The sequence below is a fragment of the Dreissena polymorpha genome, chromosome 3 (genome assembly GCF_020536995.1).
Source record: "Dreissena polymorpha isolate Duluth1 chromosome 3, UMN_Dpol_1.0, whole genome shotgun sequence".
Classification (NCBI taxonomy): domain Eukaryota; kingdom Metazoa; phylum Mollusca; class Bivalvia; order Myida; family Dreissenidae; genus Dreissena; species Dreissena polymorpha.
In genome coordinates this window covers 129,049,173-129,070,524 of record NC_068357.1, presented here as the reverse complement: position 1 = coordinate 129,070,524, position 21,352 = coordinate 129,049,173, and the positions used below count along the sequence as shown (strand labels likewise).

At 35.5% G+C, this 21,352-nt stretch overlaps 1 protein-coding gene across 7 annotated transcripts in view; it reads left to right on the top strand.

Annotated features, from left to right (window-relative positions):
- Window positions 1–1,420: 1,420 nt before the first annotated feature.
- Window positions 1,421–21,352, top strand: part of LOC127871412 (twinkle mtDNA helicase-like) — a 70,207-nt gene continuing 50,275 nt past the window's right edge. The window contains exons 1-6 of one of the 7 annotated variants that reach the window (XM_052414317.1): window positions 1,426–1,488; window positions 4,524–4,775; window positions 6,050–6,197; window positions 13,192–13,611; window positions 16,153–16,246; window positions 19,964–20,114. In XM_052414317.1, coding sequence (XP_052270277.1) covers window positions 13,206–13,611; window positions 16,153–16,246; window positions 19,964–20,114 — 651 coding nt within the window. In that variant the 5' untranslated portion in view covers window positions 1,426–1,488; window positions 4,524–4,775; window positions 6,050–6,197; window positions 13,192–13,205. Of the gene's footprint in view, window positions 1,547–2,923; window positions 3,299–4,523; window positions 4,776–6,049; window positions 6,198–13,191; window positions 13,612–16,152; window positions 16,247–19,963; window positions 20,115–21,352 lie in introns of those variants that run through there. The other 6 variants (XM_052414318.1, XM_052414321.1, XM_052414320.1 and 3 more) reach the window with 6 other exon arrangements.

Sequence of the window (21,352 nt, the reverse complement as noted above, 5' to 3'; positions counted from 1 at the left end):
GCCCTTTGAAATTTTCCATTAACTGTACATATAGTGCAATTGTTGTCCGGGCTATTTCTCAGCAACTACTGACTGGAATTCAATGAAACTTTATGGGAAGCTTCACTACCAAGACGAGACGTGCATATTATCAGCGGGTTCTGGTCGGATGATTTTTCACAGAGTTATGGCCCTTTGAAATTTTCTATAAACAAATTATTGTCCCCCCAACTACTGTGCCCTCAAGACCTTTCCTTTTATCTAAATATATAGTGCAATATTGTGACAAAAAACCCTTTGGGGAGCATCCCCCGTCTCCGACGGTTTCTTGGTTTATCAAACAGCACCGCCTCCAGGTATCTAATATAGGCTATTGTGGCTTTTGAATGTATTATATACATATATGATAAAATTCGTTTTAATGATTCCCAAACATAAATCTTCAAAATGAATTTCGGGGTCGACTAGACGCCGATTTATGTCACCCTGGGGTGACTTCACGCCGATTCTAGTCACCCGGTCGGCTTGAAGTCACCCCAGGGTGACCTGAATCGGCTTAAAGTCACCCTAGGGTGACAGGAATCGGCTTCTAGTCACCCCGGGTGACTTCAAGCCATTTCAGGTCGACAATGACCTAATGAGCGATGGTGACTTTATGCTTATTAATAGGGTGACTAGAATCGGCTTGAAGTCACCCCGGCTGACAAGAATCGGCTTCATGTCACTCCCGGATGATTGCAATCGGCTTCATGTCACCCGGGGGTGACTAGCGTCGGCTTGTAGTCACCCTTGGGTGACAAGAATCGGCTTCTACTCACCCCGGGATGACTTGTGGGCCATTTCAGGTCGACAATGACCCATTTAGCAATATATCTGCGCGGATGTGTTAAAGGGGCCTTTTCACGTTTTGATAAATTGACAAAATTAAAAAAAGGTTGTTTGAGATTCGCAAATTTTCGTTTTAGTTTTGATATTTGTGAGGAAATGGTGATACTGAATATTTATACCATGTTCTAAAATATCCATTTATGCATCTTTTGACGATTTGAAAACCTGAAAATTATAAAGCGTTTCAACGCGAAACGATTGAATAATTTGGAAAGTTCTGTTGTTTTCGTCATATTTTGTGAAACCACGAGGATTGCTTATATCAAGTCAAAACTACATGCCCTCATATCATGAGCAAGTATATGACCGAGTGGTCTAAGCGGAAGACTTTTTACTCCAGGATTCCAGGGGTCAGTTTTTCGAGCCCAGTTGAGGGTTACTTTTTTTCTCTTTTTTTTACTTGTATTTTTGTTTTGTTTTTACTGGAGGGTTTTCCAATGTTTAAATTTATCATTGTAAAGCATTTAATGACAAACTTCAATACATGCCAAAATCTGTGAATAGGCCCCTTTTAGATAAACATTGCTTAGTTACTTCCAACCTCAATAGTAGGGCTGTGTATTTACAGGAAGCAGCATGGAGTTTTCGCGGAAAAAATGACATATTTGGAATCTTCAACCTGTAATTAAAACAATTTTGTGTGCGTTTTTTGTGCATGTCCTCTAATGCCATATACTAGGTATATGCTTAGAATTATGACATGGCTGACATTGATTAATCGTTAAATTAAATAATAAAATTAAACATTTGGTACTTCAGTAATTCCTTGGGGTATTTACTTACAAGATCTAACACAGTTATGTAATAAGTGAGGTCATAGGTGCCTTTTATATCCTGAACGAATTTACGAACATTTCATATATTTCTCAAGATGACATGATGATAAATTAACGTGAGCCAAACATAGAACTCATTTATCCTATATTCCTATAACTTCGTGCAGCCCTATAAGATCGTGTACTTTTTTATGACGTAAACTTCTAAGCAACATTCGAACGCACGTGCCCGAAAACTATTCACTTATGTAACGCGAGAATTTCCACAGCCGATAAGACAACAATCATGAGGAAAAAACAATAAATATGATATAAATTGTCCGTTTTTCTGACCTCGTTCCAAAGAAATAGCCTAAACAATGTTTAAAATCTGCACATTTCCTGCACCAGACAGCTATGTTTGTCAATGTTTGATCGTAAAATGTTGTAAGAGTAGTTTCCCTTGAAGGCCCGTCTTGAATTCGTATTGTGCTCTCTGTACTTTGCATTACAATACGATTAAAGAATGCTGTGTATGCGGAAAATTTTACCCCCAAATGATGACACGAGACCATACGTTAAGATCGTGGCCGGCCTAAAATAAAGGTTCTCGCTGCGTCAATTTAGGATTTTGTCACAAAACAACTTTCATTAGAAGGGGTGACAGCCTTTTATGCCCCCATTGTGAATAGAATTTTATTAAGCTACATGTATTTTCTGTTAGTAAATACACTTTATCTAGACCTCTGAATACAGTTATCACATTTCATATTTTGTTTTTATGAAGACCAGTATTATTTAAACCAATATTTTCAATACAGTTTATATACGAAATTCGTCTAAAACAACACATATTTAATACAAATAAACACTTATTCACAAAAACATATATCGGTTATTATAAACACATGACAGGGCCTCGCTGTGACGTCATCAAAATCGATGCACGATCTTATAGGGTAATTCTGTGACGCAGACTAAGATATACATGAATGTTTAAAGGTACGTTACTCCATTATTATTATTATCAACCAACATATTTCAATCGTTATTTGTTTAACAAAAGATAAATCATAAAGTATATATCAAGTTTAGTTATTGTCTAATGCTTTTTCATGAAAGATATGCCTTTGAAGTTTAAGGTGCACGAACTTATAGGTTTAGAGGCTATATTTATATGGTTGTTACTGGTTGAGTCGTGGGTTCTGTTTGATTCGTGGGTATAGAAATCTTGCGATAGAACGTTCGCACATGATGCAGTTTGTTACAGAAAAATGTTTTGACACGGTCACCATTTTTTTCCGATAAAAAATGCGTCAAAACCAAGTAAATAGTGTAATTCATCATAACTTGATAGGTCCTTATGAAGTATTTCCTCATTTATGTATTGTTCATATAGTGTTTCAAAGTAACACAAAATTGTTTATTTATGAGTATTTACCATGCTACATCGTCTGTTGACATTTTTTCACAAGAAATTAACCTGTCCTGCAAGGTCAGTTTAAAGGCTATTTATAGTATGCAAATCTTGAAATTCTGGCAGCCAATCAGAACCCACGAATCAAACGGAAGCTTATTTTCATGATGGTAGTTTGACACTATCAACACAGTCGATTATTTTGATGTTTAAAGACGATAAACATTTGGAAAAAAGCAACACATCTTAAAGAAGAAAGGTTAATATTTATTTTCATTATGATTCATGGTCATATATTTATAAAATATTTGTGATGTAACAACTTTATGAAAATTACCCACGACTCTACCAGACTATAGCATACATGATTTATGAATTTATATGAGCTTTCAAAATCTGCTTGCGCTGACCGAAAATGGACTTGCCTCTGCGTCAAATCTGCGATTTTAAGAAAAAACATTTTTAGCAAAACATGGGCTGTCATATATTCCTTACGTTGAACAGACTCCAAAACAATTATCAACATCCTGTTTCAAAGCAATTCAGTTTGACTCAATATGGGTGTCTTTCAGAGCTCCAGATAAGGGCCGTATAGCCGTAAATACGCCTTTTTCATGAAGATTTACGCATTTATTTTTGCAAACTGGACGTACAATTACGACATTAATATCCATTTTACGCATTTTCGAAAAAAATCTGGCCGTACGGATACGTCTGCGTCAATGCGGCGTGATTTGTTTGTCTCTAACGTAACGGCGCTTTAATTTAAATTACAGAAAAGTTGTAGACTGGGTTCATATATTATTGTCTATTCTGTCGCGTGATTTCCTGTAACTTGTAAATCCGTCAAAAACGATATGTCTGCGCGCAATTGAATGCTGGCCTAACCGAAAGCGGCTCGAAACAACACTTTGTTGTCATATAATGACTACCTACAGTGTCTTCTAACCATCCTGACATTAAATCTGTAAACCCAGAAAAAGACATTGTCGCCCCGATATTAAACGATTAGATTGCATCGGTGGCGTTAAACGTTAGAAAACACGATGGGAAACGGATGAGACAGTGAAATAAGTGTTCATTTACTTAGCTTACTAGTTGGCTTGTGTTTTCTTGTCAAGAAAAATGAAGAAATAGTATTAGTCATGAGTTTTTATGTGTAGTTGTATTAGCATCATAATTCAGAATGGAAAACCTAATACAGTAACTGTTTAAGTGGCTACATATATTTATTTTAATTGCCGCAAATGTTTCTGTAAACTCAGTTATACACCCTTCAATATCCAAGAACACGGGTAGTACAGTACTACCTGTATTTTTGAATATGGTAGTACAGATACTAATTGATTTTAAGCGTTACTCCTTTTCTTTCTGTCAGTGGCAGTACTGTTACTAATTTCACAAATCCTTATCTGGAGCTCTGTGTCTTTGGAATCTTTGGTGAACACTGGTCTTCTTGACCTTTTAACTTGTCTGTATCCAAGGCACTAATCTCATTAAAACATCCTAGGATGTCATGTCATTAAGGGACTGATAATGAACACATCAAAAAGGCCACTATACTTAAAAGCCAGTTAACATGGATGATCACTACAGAAAAACTGGACTGATATGCCAACACTAGATAGAGAACACCCATTAGGCCTTTTGTCAGGAAACCAACTAGGTTTTTCAAGGACTACATGACGGCTACAGCCCAGTTCTCACACTCCTCTTCAATGCATTACTGCAAAAAGGTACAGTCCCTTGACACTGAAAGAAAACAAAGTTATGACTTGAAAAAAATATTACACAAATTCAAAATAGTCTAATGTTGTAAAACTTCCATTTGCATATTACATGGTAAACATTTTATACCGGTACTGACTAGGCCCTCTTTAAAAAACCTTTAAGTCAACATCACTCAAGAGTTTGGTGTAAAGAGTAGAGCCACACCTTAAAGAAATGGCATAAAGCCAAACGGTCTCGATTCAATTCTCCTATTATTGCAGGCCATGCAGTCATTACTTTTCATTGTACCTTTTTAATTACACTTATCGTAAGTTCTATACACAATTAATATACTGGATACCAATTCAAAATGTCATTAAAATAATATGTTAAATATAAATTTTTTTATGACTTAACGGCAACCATCTGGCCATTATGAACCAAGGCGAACTGTCAGTGACAGTTATGCATTTAAAAAAATCAAAATGGCTGACTGAAGCGGTATATCGAAGCATGGAAGGCACAAAAAGACATTTCAGTGTCAAAAATCCATGCTGCATGCATTGTTTCAGTCTGATTCTCAAGAACTAAATAACCAAAGCTATCTATGAGCTTACATGTATAAGCTCATGAGTAAATGACTGTGAAGAAGAAAAAAACGATGAAGGAAAGCAAGGCTTTTCCAAGACTATAAACCAAAATGTTGAATTGTTGATGAGTCAAAAACAATGAATAACAAATTATTTGGTAATATGTTGTTAAGAATAAATTTAACAAATAAGGAGTAATATAAGAATTAATTTAATAAATAGGGGTAAAATAAGAATTAATTTTTAAAAAAGGGAGTAAAACAGTAGTTTTTTTGGCCGATTTTACAGCCGAAATTCAGCTATGTTCCCAATCCCAAAAAGTATACTTTTTTCAAAAAATGTGGCAAAATATTCCTAATTCCCCCCCCCCCCCCCAAAAAAAAAATTTTTTTTTTTTTAGAAAGAAGTCTAATGCGTATTTTATATCAATTTTAATTCAATTACATCTAATAAAGTATTATATGATTTTGTTATTTTAATTTGAATAAAGAGTTATATCAAATTTAGTATTCCCCTAATCAGTGGACTTTTCGTGTGGAAAAAAGGTGAATGAATTTATTTTCCCAATTTCATGAAAATGCCGATAAAATTCCCAATTCCAAAGCCATGGGCTATCTTCCCAAAAAGTGGGGAAAAAAACCTGTAAAATAAGAATTTGACCAAAATGTTATCTGGACCTCTGATACTCAGAATTTCATATCCAATCTCAGCCAACAGGTCTGTATGAAGTCTTCCTCTCAGCCTCATCTCCTGCTACATCTGGAGTACCATAGGGTACAGTCAGCCGGTACAGTCCCAAGCCAGTCTTTTCATGGTGGATCTACAAGCAGAGCTCCAGATAAGGATTTAGTCTTAAGGGTATTTTACCCCCTGAAATTATTGTTAAAGGGTATTTTACTCCCTGAAATTATTGTTAAAGGGTATTTTACTCCTTTGTTTCAGCCATAAAGGGTATTTCGGAATTTTGAGGTGTATTTTCCATTTCCATAGAAAACTGACATAGAACATGGCGTGTTTAATCTAGAATTATTATTTTTTGTTAATTAATAAATGCAAACAGAATAAATTATCAATGATGATATGAACAGACTTTCTTTAAAATATTCAACTTACATGTGTTGTATCTCTGTCTTGATAGGGTCTTTCTTGCATATAGTATTCATGTAGTACACCACGAACGCTATTTCACAATTAAACTAAGTTTTGGCACTGCTTGTGCAATGAAAAATAAAGTCACACTATATGTAGTCTATGCAAGTTAACACTAAACTTCTCAGGTTTTTTCTGTCTATTTTGGCAAAAAGTACATAGCAAAATTGGGATTTTTCGAGTCGCAAAATCTTCCAAATTCGGAATAATTTTCATCGACAAAAGCATTATTTGGGCAGGGAGTTTTCCAGTCATTTTGGATAAAATTCATATAAATTATGGTTATATATTTTGTAGGTTGTTTACAAAATAAAATTGAGATATAGAGTCTAATAAATATAAGTCATAAGACTCTTCTTTCTAAAAAAAAAATAATATTTTTTTTTAAAATTGGGATTTATTTTTAGACTTATAATATATATAATATATAATATAATAATAATATATATAATATAATATATAATAATATAAATATGCATATTTGGCATTGGCAATGGGTCCGACAATCGGACCCGTGAGATAGGCAGAAAAAGGCATGCTTTTTCAAGAATGAGATCGCTTAAAATTATTAAAAACATTCTAGAAGCATCATATGATTAATATACAAATACTTCCTGCAGAAGCCGCTGTTCGATTGAAATGTCCCTTTTTCAAACCTAGAACACAATGGGCCGCCATTTTTATTTCACGGTTCTCTTGATTGACTTACTTTTGATTCAAAGGTTAACTCACACTAAACCCTTAACAGGATTATTTGTTTAACCGGTTACTCACATTTATCGATCAAAAATGTGTACCGAGATATGTGTTGCGTAATGTAACGCACTGAGCCGATTTTTAAAGCGTTTTTAGCCTGAGCACAAAGTGCTCATGGAGAGCTTTTGTTATCGCCTTTTGTCCGTCGTCTGTTGCCCGTTGTGCGGTGTCAACATTTGGCTTGTTAACTCTCTAGAGGCCACATTTATTGTCCAATCTTCATGAAATTTGGTAAAAAGATTGGTCTCAATGATATCGTGGATGAGTTCGAAAATGTTTATGTTTGCTTGAAAAACATGGCTGCCAAGGGGCGGGGCATTTTTCCTTACATGGCCATAGTAAAATCTTGTAAACACTCTAGAGGCCACATTTATTGTCTGATCTTCATGAAACTTGGTCAGAAGATTCATCCCAATAATATCTTGGACGAGTTCGATAATGATGCTGGTTGGTTGAAAAACATGGCCACCAGGGAGCGGGGCATTTTTCCTTATATGGCTATAGTTAAACCTTGTTAACACTGTCGAGGTCACATTTATTTTCCGATCTTCATGAAACTTGCTCAGAAGATTTGTCCCAATGATATCTTGGATGCATCGGAGTTCAAAAATGGTTACCTTTGCTTGAAAAACAAGGCTGCCAAGGGGCGGGGCATTTTTCCTTATATGGCTATATATGGCTATAGTAAAATCTTGTTAACACTCTAGAGGCCACATTTATTGTCTAATCTTTATGAAACTTGGTCAGAAGATTCATCCCATTAATATCTTGGACGAGTTCAAAAATGATGCCGGTTGTTTGAAAAACATGGCCGCCAGGGGGCGGGGCATTTTTCCTTATATGGCACATTTGCCTTGTAAACTGTCTAGAGACCACATTTATTGTCCAATATTCATGAAATTTGGTCAGAAGATTGGTCTCAATGATATCTTGGATAAGTTCGAAAAAGGTTAAGTTTGCTTGAAATACATGGCTGCCAAGGGGCGGGGCATTTTTCCTTATATGGCTAAACATGGCTATAGTAAAATCTTGTTAACACTCTAGAGGCCACATTTATTGTCTGATCTTCATGAAACTTGGTCAGAAGATTTATCTCAACAATATCCTGGACGAGTTCGAAAATGATGCCGGTTGGTTGAAAAACATGGCCGCCAGGGGGCGGGGCATTTTTCCTTAAATGGCTATATTAAAACCTTGTTAACACTCTCGAGGCCACATTTATTTTCTGATCTTCATGAAACTTGCTCAGAAGATTTGTCCCAATGATATCTTGGATGAGTTCAAAAATGGTAACCTTTGCTTGAAAAACATGGCTGCCAAGGGGCGGGGCATTTTTCCATATATGGCTATATATGACAGTGTTTTTTTTGCACCATTTTGGGAATGGGGCCAGGTCCCTTTTGACTGGGAAAATTCGCGGCGTTTTGACTAAAAAAGGGAAATTATTGTTGTTGTTTTGTTAACAAATGCTTATAAATTGAGGATACAAGTGTGACCGGTATTATATTTTCTAAGGTTGATCTTATATGGATGAGAGATGAACAAAATATTGATCTAAAAAAAATATTTTTTTTTATTTTTTTATTTTTTTGGTTCCATTGGGAATTTTTAGCTCCCATTTGGGAAAAATATATACTTTTTTCCATTGGGAATGGGTCCAGTTACTGGACCCGATTTTGAATGAAAAAAAACACTGTGACTATAGTAAAATCTTGTTAACACTCTAGAGGCCACATTTATTGTCCAATCTTCATGAAACTTGGTCAGAAGATTTATCCCAATAATATCTTGGACGAGTTCGAAAATGATGCCGGTTGGTTGAAAAACATGGCGGACAGGGGGCGGGGCATTTTTCCTTATATGGCTATAGCAAAACCTTGTTAACAATCTAGAGGCCACATTTATTGTCCAATCTTCATGAAATATGGTCAGAAAATTTGTCTTATTGATATCTTGGATGAGTTCAAAAATAGTTATGTTTGCTTGAAAACATGGCTGCCAAGGGGCTGGGGCATTTTTGCTAATATGGCTATATATGGCTGTAGTAAAATCTTGCTTACACTCTAGAGGCCACATTTATAGTCCGATCTTCATGAAACTTGGTCAGAAGATTCATCCCAATATCTTGCACGAGTTCAAAAATGATGCCGGTTGGTTAAAAAACATTGCCACCATGGGGCGGGGCATTTTTGCTTATATGGCTAAAGTAAAACCTTGTTAATACTGTAGAGATCACATTTATTTTCCGATCATCATGAAACTTGGTCAGAAGATTTGTCCCAATGATATCTTGGATGGGTACGAAAATGGTTTTAGTTGCTTTTTTGAAAACGTTGCCAGTTGGTTGAAAGACATGGTTGCCAAGGGGGCGGGCATTTGTCCATACATAGCTATAGTATAACCTTGTTAACACTCTAGAAGCCACATTTTTAGCTCACCTGAGCACAACGTGCTCATGGTGAGCTTTTGTGATCGCCTTTTGTCCATCGTGCGTTGTGCGGCGTCAACATTTGACTTGTTAACTCTCTAGAGGCCACATTTATTTCCAATCTTCATGAAATTTTGTCAGAAGATTGGTTTTAATGATATCTTGGATGAGTTCGAAAATGGTTATGTTTGCTTGAAAAACATGGCTGCCAATTTCGGGGGATTTTTCCTTATATGGCTATTTATGGCTATAGTAAAATCTTGTTAACACTCCAGAGGCCACATTTATTGTCTGATCCTCATGAAACTTGGTCAGAAGATTCATCCCAATGATATCTTGGACGAGTTCGAAAATGATGTCGGTTGGTTGAAAAACACGGCCGTCAGGGGGCGGGTCATTTTTCCTTATATGGCTATAGTAAAACCTTGTTAACACTCTAGAGGCAAAATTTATTTTCCGATCTTCATGAAACTTGCTCAGATGATTGGTCCCAATGATATCTTGGATGAGTTCAAAAATGGTAACCTTGGCTTGAAAAACATGGCTGCCAAGGGGCGGGGCATTTTTCCTTATATGGCTATATATGGCTAAAGTAAAATCTTGTTAACTTTCTAGTTTGCTCAATCTTCATGAAATTTGGTCAGAACATTGGTTTCCTGTGTAGTAAAGTTTGGTTTGATTATGTCAATATTATGTGACATTAACTGTATTATGTAATTTTTCATAACACAGAATTTTCATAGTTAGCATAACTGTTTTAGTCATTAACACTTATGATAAGCCTTTCAACTAAAAGATTACTGAAAGAAAGAGAACATGTACATGATTTTGCAGTATTTATGCAGTATTTATCTCCCTTTTTAACCTGGTTCAGTAATCTATTTTTAGTTCTGCTCTGGAATTTGGGAAGATATTGATCATTGATAAATGCACTGTTCTGAGGGAAAATTGACTACTCTGCCATTGATCTCTTCTGAACTGTATAAAATAAGCTGTTTTGTCTGATTTAAACACCTCTTGATGCTTTCTTGAAAAGTTAACAGATCTTGAAAAAGGTTGGAATTTTGAAATAATTAAACTCTAAATTATTTTTAACACAAGCATCAAGACATTTTGGCATTATTTTCTAAATTATTCTTATTATTTAGATTATTTCTTTTGGGCATTTTCTAAATTAGAAAGACTCTATTCTATTTCAATAACTTTAGTAAATTTTTCTTATTTTTACATTTGATTCACTGAAGTTTCCTAATCTCCATTAAATATTGTTCTTTATATTAAATAAGACCTATTTTGTAAACTCGATTTTTGAAGCGCTTTCTAGACTAACAGTAACTTATATTTATATCATTTTTTTTGACAGATTTTGAACTTCTTTTAACATTCATTAAGGTATTTGCTGTATGTTTTTCATTTTTGTTACGATACTTAGATTTTTTAGACTTGGCTTGTACCTGTTCTTAATTTTCTGTCATTGTTCTTCATTTTCCGAGTTCTTGGAATAAAAATTAGTTATTTTTGTTAAAGCTGCCTTGGTTTTCACTCATAAATAAATTCTTTGAGTGTATTTAGGCGTCCCTGACTGAACGCCTTTAATTAATTGAATTACAACCAGTCAGTATAGTCATCCTGACCGGAAATAAGAGTTCGTCAAATAAATATTTCCACATTACATAAGTGCTCACAAAGTAACGTAACTTTTAACCGCCCTGTGACCGGTTCATTTGCTTAAGTGAAGGAGACCGCACTTCCACACCTGGATAGGACAGTTGAGTTCGATAATGGTTTGGATCGGTAAAAAAAACATGGCTGCCAGGGGGGGGGGGTCTTTTTTTTATATTTATGTAGTAAAAAAGCTTGTGAACATTCTAGAGGTCACATGTTTTGCCTAATCATCATGAAATTTTGTCAAAACATTAGTTATGTGGATGTGGACGAGTTTGAAAATAGTCATGATCAGTGAAAAAACATGGCCGTCAGGGGGCGGGGCATTTTTCCTTATATGGCTATAGTAAAACCTTGTTAACACTCTAGAGGCCAAATTTATTTTCCGATCTGCCAGGGAGTGGGGCAGTTTTCGTTATATGTATATAGTGACAACATGTGAACAGTCTAGAAGACACATTTTTTCCCAATCTTTATGAAATTTGGACATATCTTGGAAGAGTTAAAAAATGGTTCAGGTCTGTTAAAAAAACATGGCCTCCAAGGGGCCATTTGTTGTTCATTCTTCATGATACTCGGTTAGAACATTTGTTCCATTGATATCTTGGGCTGCAAAGAACAGGTCATTTCTTTTTATCTCAGGTGAGCGCCTTTGGGCCTGTCAGGCCCTTTGGTTTTAATTTTTCAGTGCGTAAATACGCAGGTACGCATCTTATCTGGAGCTCTGTCTACAAGTCAGTTCAATGAACACATTCCCAAAGTTAACCCTTTGCATGCTGGGAAATTTGTCTTCTGCTAAAATGTCGTCTGCTGAATTTCTAAAATTAGCATTTTCTTCGATTTTTTTCAAACAATACTATCAGAATAGCAAACAGTTTGGATCCTGATGAGACGCCACGTTCTGTGGCATCTCATCTGGATCCAAACTGTTTGCAAAGGCCTTCAAAATTCGGTTCTCGCACTGAAAGGGTTAAACTGAATGTGTCAATAGGATGATGTCTTTCACCCTGAGTAATTTTGAAGTGATCCACATTACCATGAGGGAAACCCAATATTAACTACACATTTTGCAATCTAAACTTAAAATAGAATTGGTAAATATTGTTGTGGAAACAGATCTGAAAATGATTGTAGAACATTGTCATTGAAACAACAATCAAAAAAGCAAACAAATGGCTAGCATTTCTTTGAAAACACTTTCAAGCTTCAAACCAAACATCAAGTGAAAAAGCTGAATAAACCTGTTCAAACAATGAATTTTTAACAAAAATACAACAAATGATTATTCTTACTCTTATTATTATTTTTTAAATTAACAAAAATGGATACTGTACTATTACATCATTGATTTTTCTTTAAATCCCAGCCTTTAATGTTTTCTGTATGCGTACTTGGTCACAAGCTTGATCAATATGTGTGTTTTAACCATATCAGTGTTATGAGGGTCTTTTATTGTGCCATTTATGGGCATATTCACATAACCAATAAGTATACACATTCACAATTTTATCAGCAAAATTAGCACTTGGGACCATAGTAACAAAATCTTGTATCACTTTTGATAAATTGATGCATGGACGATGCTAAATTCAATGACTTTTTTAGAGCCTTTGTATGTTTAATGTACTTAAATAGATAACTATCGCCAGTTATTATTAATATTGAATCTATATAGGTCTAGTTTTCCTCTGAATATTTTTGTTACAATCTTTGGAATTCACAACAAATTATGTTCTTAAAGGTGCCTTGATTTGTGTTGGGTGAAGACTAAGAGATAACTCACATTGACTTGCTTTCATAATAAACAAAGATGCATCATAGTATGCTTTAAAATGTCTGTTCTTCAATTTTCAGACTGATACGACACTATGAGTATCTGTCGAAGACTGTGCAGGGTTCATCACTTGTATTTACAAGTATGCAGACTTAGCTCCAACATTGGAAGCATTGGCGATGTGGATACAGTAACAAATGAAGATGTTACGAGTCCTCAAATATCAGCTGAAGATAAAAAAAACAACATGTTATCTTCTGCAAGTTTTCATTCAGAACTTCATTCAGACATATCAACCGAGAGTGCTTCCAGTTTGTCCAATTTACAGATTAATAACAGGGTCTTGGACTCAACAAAAGAGATTTCAGACTTTATGACAAAGAATGACATTCCTTTTCGGCATGGTCAGACTTGCTTTTTTGCTGTTTGCCCAAAATTTGGTAAATTGGCCATGAAGGCAATGAAAGACAAAGACTGCATTTACATAAACTCTATTTCAGGTAAACGTTTTTCAGAAAATTGATAACACTTTTAACATCTCATAAGGAATTAATTCTTAAATTGATTTTTTTCATCTAAAGTAAAGGTTCTTATTCTTCAACAGGGTGCAGGATCAAAGGGCTTTGCACATGGGCTGGACAACACTCTATTACAAACTTTATTTTTGCAAATATCTCAAGTTAATGAAATATGTTTGCAAAATGTTTTAGTGCACAAAAGACAGTTTTTATTGCAGTTTGTTCCGATATTATTATTGAATACTTCTGAAATTGGTTCCAATATTTCACGTTGCGTGCAGCATGACCGTGTGTATGAATGGCTGTTAACATTGAATTTTTTGCCAAGAACACAGGATTTTCAAAAAAGTAATTTTTTTATGTTTTTCTCATAGCCATAAGCCGCATAAAAAATGTCTTTTATGCACTAGTTAAAATTCTTAAGAACATTTGTATAAAAAGTGCTTTGAAAAAAGCACCACTTACAAGTGTGTTTACATCTATTAACATCCATTTTGGACACCCAAAAAGTCATGTGATCTTGCAACCAGTTTTAGCACTGGAATACAACATTTTGATTTTCTCTTTTTTCTCAGCATTTTTCCTCACTACTAAGGATATGGTACTTTTGGGATCACTTTTTGTCCATCGTCTGTGAGTGTCATCCGCAACAACATTTTGACTTTTTAACACTCTAGAGACCACATTGTTTGTCTGATCTTCATGAAATCTGGTCCAAAGATTTATCCCAATGATTTCTTGGTCGAGATCAAACTGGGTCACTTCAGTTCAAAAACTAGGTCACACAGTCAAATTAAACAAGAAGTGTGTTATCACTCTAGAAGTCACATTTATTGTCCGAACGTCATAAAACTTGGCCATAATATTTGTCTTAACAATTTTTCAGCTGAGTTGGAAAATGGTTTTGGTTGGTTTAAACATGGCTGCTAGGGGGTGGGGAAGTTTTATTTATATGGCAATAGTAAAACCTTGTTAATACCCTTGAAGGGGGAGGCGCAGTTTTCCTTATATGGCTATATATAAATCACATTTGAGTTAAAAAATGGTTTTGGTTTCGTAAAAACATGGCCATCAGTGAGCAGGGAATTTTCCCTTTAATACCAATATTTGGCTGTAGTTAAACCTGGTTAACACTCAAGATGCCAATTTAATTGTAAGATTGTCATGAAATTTGGTCAGAAGATTTGTCTCAATGATATCCTGGACAATTTCGAAAAATGGTTCTTGTCTATTGAAAAACATTGACGCGAGGGGGGTGGGAAATTTTCCATTTAATGGCAATATATGGCTTTAGTAAAACCTTCTTAACACTCTAGAGGCCACATTTATTGTCAGATCATCATGATACTTGGTCAGAGATTTGTCCCAACCGATATCTCGGACGAGTTCCAAAATGGCAAATGGTTCAGGTTGGTTGAAAAACATGGCCGCCAGGGGGCAAATCATTTTTCCTTATATGGCTATATGAAAACTTGTTAACACTCTTTAAGTGAAATTTATTGTCAAATTTTTATGAAACTTGGTCAGAACATTTGTTGTAATGATATCTTGGATGATTTAAAAAAAAAGGTTCCAGTCTGTTGAAAAACATGACTCGGAGAAGTTATCCTCATATGGCAATAAAGTATTTATAGTTCACTCTTCATGAAACTTGGTGAGAACATTTGTTCTAATGATATCTTGGGCTGAAAAGAACAGGTAAGTTCCTTTGTATCCTTGTTGAGCAACTTTGGGCTTTTCAGGCCCTCTTGTTTATATACAGTAAATCAAATTTTTAGCCAGGTTTTCTGAAGGAAAAAAATGGTTATTAGATTGGCAATGTCGGTGGGCGGGCTGGCGGGCGGAACAAGCTTGTACGGGCCATAACTTTGTCGTTCATTGTCAGATTTTAAAATCATTTGGCACATTTGTTCACCATCATCAGACGGTGTGTCGCACGAAAGAATTACGTCGATATCTCCAAGGTCAAGGTCACGATTTGAGTTTGAAGGTCAAAAATGGCCATAAATGAGCTTGTCTGGGCCATTACTTTGTGATTCATTGTGCGATTTTAAAATCATTTGGTACATTTGTTCACCATCATTAGACCGTGTCGCATGAAAGAATCACGTCGATATCTCCAAGGTCAAGGTCACAATTTGAGTTTGAAGGTCAAAAATGGCCATAAATGAGCTTGTCTGAGCCATTACTATGTCATTCATTGTGACATTTTAAAATCATTTGGCACATTTGTTCACCATTATTGAACGGTGTGTCGCGTGAAGGAATTACGTCAATATCTCCAAGGTCAAGGTTGCCACAACTAAAAATAGATTGATTTTGAAACAATATGTAACTATGAACAATAAGTAACAATGCACATATTGATTTTGAGTTGTCTCTCTTTATCATACTTTTTTTTCTAATTGAAATCAAGGTCAATTTTACACAAGGGGGTTAACAATACACATTTTGAATTGTCTTCCTTTATCAGACTTTTTCAACTGAAAACCTGGTTTTGTGACAATTTTGTCCCTTGTTTAGGTTATTTTCATTGCAAAAAGTGTGGAGCAAGCGGTGAATGGTCACATCTAAAGGACAACATAGCATCTATCCCAAGCAAGTCTGCTGCTAGAAAGTATGGTTGTTTGTCTCACATATGTTATTATACAGCTTTAGTTTACCTGAGCACAACTTGCTCATGGTGAGCTTTTGTGATCACCTTTTGTCAGTCCTTTGTAGTCCGTTGTCAACAGTTGCCTTTGTAAACAATCTAGATACCTAATTTATTGTCAAAACTTAATAAAACTTGGTCAGAATATTTGTCTCTTGGATGTTTTAGGGGATATTGAAACTAGGTCATCTGAGTAAAAAAAGGTCACCATCTTAGATTTAAGAAAAAGCTTTTTAACACTCTTGAAGTCTTATTTTTGGTCCAATTTTCATGGCGAGCTTTTTTGATTGCCTTCATTCCGTATGTTATCATGGGTTGTGTGTCTTGCATTCTCAATATTTACCTTGTTAATGCTCAAACTTGGTCTGAACTTTAATTTGTTCTTATCATGTAATTTATCATTGATATGGTCTATAATAAAAAAAGCTGCCAGGGGGTGGGGAAGTTTTCCTGTATGGCTATAGTGAACCTTGTTAACAATATTTAAGTCACATTTCTCCTTACTTTCATGAAATTGTCAGATTATTTGTTCTTAGTATATCTCAGATGAGTTTGAAAGTGGTTCCAGTCAATTGAAAAGTATGGCTTCAAAGGAGCGGGGCAGTTTTCCTAAAGGGGCTAAATAGAAAATCTGTTAAAATACAAGGCACATTTTTAGCTCACCTGCGACAGTGTGCTCAATCGTGAGCTTTTGTGATCACCTTCTGTTTGTCATCCGTTCTTAACATTTGCCTTGTTAACACTCTAGAGACCACATTTATTGTCCGATCTTCATGAAATTTGGTCAGAGAAGATTTGTGTCATAGATATGTTTGACAAGTTTGAAAATGGGTTTTGGTTGGTTGAAAAATATGGCAGCCAAAAGGCAGGGAATTTTTCCTAGTGTATGTGGATATTGTAAAACCTCGTTAACACTCTAGAAGCCACATTTATTGTCTGATCTGCATGACACTTGGTCAAAAGATTTGTCTCAAAGACATCTTGAACGATTTCGAATATGGTTTTGGTTGGTTAAAAACCTGGTCGCAAGGGGTTGTAAAAACTTGTTAACACTCTAAAAGTCACATTTATAGTCTTATCTTCATGTAAGACTTTCATGTAACTTTGTAAGGATTTTTTTTTCTATATACATCTTGGATGAGTTTGAAAATGTTACAGGTCTGTTGAGAAACTAAGCCACCAGGGGCGGGGGGCGGGCATTTTCCTTATATGGCTAGTAAAACCTTGTTAACACTCTAGATGCCACATTTATTGTCCGATCATCATGAAAGTTGGTAAGAAGATTTGTCATAATGATATCTTGAATTAATTCGAAAATGGTTCCAATTGCTTCAAAAACATGGCCTCCAGGGGACGGTGCATTTTTCCTTAAATGGCTATATATGGCTTTAGTAAAACATTGTTAACACTCTACTAAGAGGTACTTCATGAAACTTAGTCAGGAGACTTGTCCCAATGATACCTTGGGCGAGTTTGAAAATGGTTCAGGTTGGTTGAAAAAGTTTTCCTTATATGGCTATAGTTATAACACTAGATGCCAAATTTATTTTCTGATATTCATAAAACTTGGTCAGAAGATTTGTCCCAATGATATCTTCTACAAGTTTAAAATGCTTCCGGTCTGTAATAAAATATGGCCGCCAGGGGGCGAGGAATTTATCTTTATATTGCTTTATATACCGGAAGTTAGTGTATAATCTTATAACACTCTAGAGGCCACATTTATTTTCCAACCTTCATTGTGAATTTGTGATGTACAATAAAGTTAAACAATCTGGACCAAACTGGATTGATGATTGTCAGATTATACAGAAAATTAAAGTGGGTAAAAAGGATGAAATACTAGCTCAAACTGGTTTTTATCTCAGCAAATTTTCAGATAAAAACATGTCAATTAGTAATCATGCTCGAAGGATTTTTGGGAGCCATAGCCGATTCATGATATATTGGACAAGTCGATATAATGGACGGCGATATATATGAATTACAGTGTACACTTCAACACCGTTAATTCGAAGTCGTCGGGACCGTTAAAAAAACTTCAGATTAACGATAATTCGAAATAAACAGTTGACAGACTTAGACTTTTTTTATTGATTCTGTAAAATTAAAACGTGGAATTCGTATAGTTCTGTTACACGATACTAAAAATTATTGTTGTACTTAAAAACGTAAACTATTCATATAGCAATAGATTTCTACTTGTAACAAACGGAGGAATAAAACTATTCTTTTTTCTGCTTTTTCTTTTTCTCTTATTACCGAAGATATAAAATATAATGAATAGCACAAATTATCAAATTAACACGCTACACACATACGACAAAAGTGTAATTATCGGCTTTTGACGGGCCACGCTCAGACGACAAAGGTGTGAAATTATGCTCGGTGTTTTGCAGTTTTTACTTCGGATTTAAGATTGATAATTAGGTGCGAATTAAAGTGTTGGGACCGACAGAATCACTTCGAATTAATGACTCCTTCGGTTTAACAAAGTTCGGGTTAACAATGAAATTTTACATTAAACAAAGAAGAACCAAAATTGGGACCCGAAAAATACTTCGAAATAACGGTGTCTTCGGATTATCGATGTTCGAAATAACGGTGTTGAAGTGTAGTTCACTCTTCATGAAACTTGGTAAGAACATTTGTTCTAACGATATCCTGAGCTGCACAAAACAGGTCAGGTCATTTGTATCTCAGATGGGCAAATTTGGGCCTTTCAGGCCTCTTGTTTTGAAAATGTAAGCACAAAATGCTCATGGTAAACTCTTGTGATCGCCTTTTTTCTGTTGTCTATTGTCCATCGTGCGTCTTGAACATTTACCTTGTTAACAATGTAGAGGTGACACTTATTGTCTGATTTTCATGAAATTTGGTTAGAACATTTGTTCTAATGATATTTTGGGCTGCACAGAACAGGTCAGTTCATTTGTATCACAGGTAAGCGACTTTGGGCCTTTCAGGCCCTCTTGTTTACTGGTTCGAATTAGTCTGATATTTACATTTATCAATTTATAGCATTTAAAGACAAACTTCAATGCATGCATGCCAAAATCTGTTAAAAGGTCCCGTTATTATGATACATCAACTGAGTTTCATATTGTTGCAGTTTGTTGATAAAACATTTGAATCATATTTGACCTTCAACCCTTTAGGATCTGAATGTAATGTCTCCATTTGATCAAAGATTCACAAGTAACCTAATGAATTTATAGATTGCATGTTCATATTAAACATTTTAGTTTGCAAAAACTCTAAAGACCACTTGATTTGGCATTGTGTAGGTCATGTAAAAATATAACTTCTCAGCCGTTATCGAACATGTTTTGCATGCTTTTTAGCTCTTTTGTGCACAATGTGCTCATGGGGAGCTTTTGTGATCGCCTTTTGTTCGTCTTGCGTTGTGCGTCATGCGTCCTCAACATTTGCCTTAACACTCTAGAGGCCACATTTATTTCTGATCTTTATGAAACTTGGTAAGAAGGTTTGTGCCAATGATATGTTGGACGAGTTCAAGTTGGTTGAAAAACAAGGCTGCTAGGGGGCATGGCATTTTTCCTTATATGGCTTTAGTAAAACCTTGTTATAAGGGTGTGATTTTTCAGCAGATATGATTGTAAACAAAACTCAAAAAGGTCTGCATTGAGTGTTTAAATTCAGCTTAATTCATGCTTACAGGACCCATGTGTGTTTTAAAGATGTACAACATGTAAATTATGAGGTCGCAGAATCCCCCAAAGAGGTCACCAACTACCTTGCAGGGGCACAGGACTTCAGTCAGCTCTCAGATGAAGAATTCGAAAATATTCTCTTTTTATTTGATTGGCAGGTATTTTTTACAAAACTTGCCATACTCATAATTGGCCTTAATATTTCTGCAATTGATATGCAGCATTATACTGAAAAGTTTATAATTCTGAGGTCAGCATTGAACAGTTTAAACTTCTTACCTCCCTACTCTTAAAAAAACAAACAAAAGTCACATGATATGCAATTTTTTTTAATATTTATGCCCCCCTTCGAAGAATAGGGGGTATATTGTTTTGCACATGTCAGTCCGTCTGTCCGTATGTCTGTCCGTCCACCAGATGGTTTCCGGATGATAACTCAAGAACACTTAGGCCTAGGATCATGAAACTTCATAGGTTCATTGATCATGACTCGCAGATGACCCCTATTGATTAAGAGGTTAAAGGTCAAGATCACGGTGACCCAAAATAGTAAAATGGTGTCCGGATAACTCAAGAACGCTTATGCTTATGATCATGAAACTTCATAGGTACATTGATCATGACTCACAGATGACCCCTATTGATTTTCAGGTCACTAGGTCAAAGGTCAAGGTCACAGTGACCTGAAATAGTAAAATGGTTTCCAGATGATAACTCAAGAACATTTATGCCCAGGATCATGAAACTTCATAGGTACATTGATCATGACTCGCAGATGACCCCTATTGATTTTCAGGTCACTCGGTCAAAGGTCAAGGTCACGGTGACCCGAAATTGTAAAATGGTTTCCGGATGATAACTCAAGAACGCTTTTGCCTAGGATCATGAAACTTCATAGGTACATTGATCATGACTCGCAGATGACCCCTATTGATTTTCAGGTCACTAGGTCAAAGGTCAAGGTCACAGTGACTTGACACTGTAAAATGGTTTCCGGATGATAACTCAAGAAAACTTACGCCTACGATAATGAAACTTCATAGGAACATTGATCATGACTCGCAGATGACCCCTATTGATTTTCAGGTCACTAGGTCAAAGGTCAAGGTCACAGTGCCAAAAAATGTATTCACACAATGGCTGCCACTACAACTGACAGCCCATATGGGGGGCATGCATGTTTTACAAACAGCTCTTGTTAATAATGATAGCTTATGTCAAGTGATAATATTTAATTGGATAATATTGTAGACCGCTTAAAATATGCTTGACAAATCTGGCAGCTTATATTCTGCTTTTAGCATTATTTGACACAATTTACTTTAGAAGGAAATTATATTTTTTACTCTGCCTCAACCAATGTCTTTGTATTCTGAAACCCTTGGACTTATTGTAA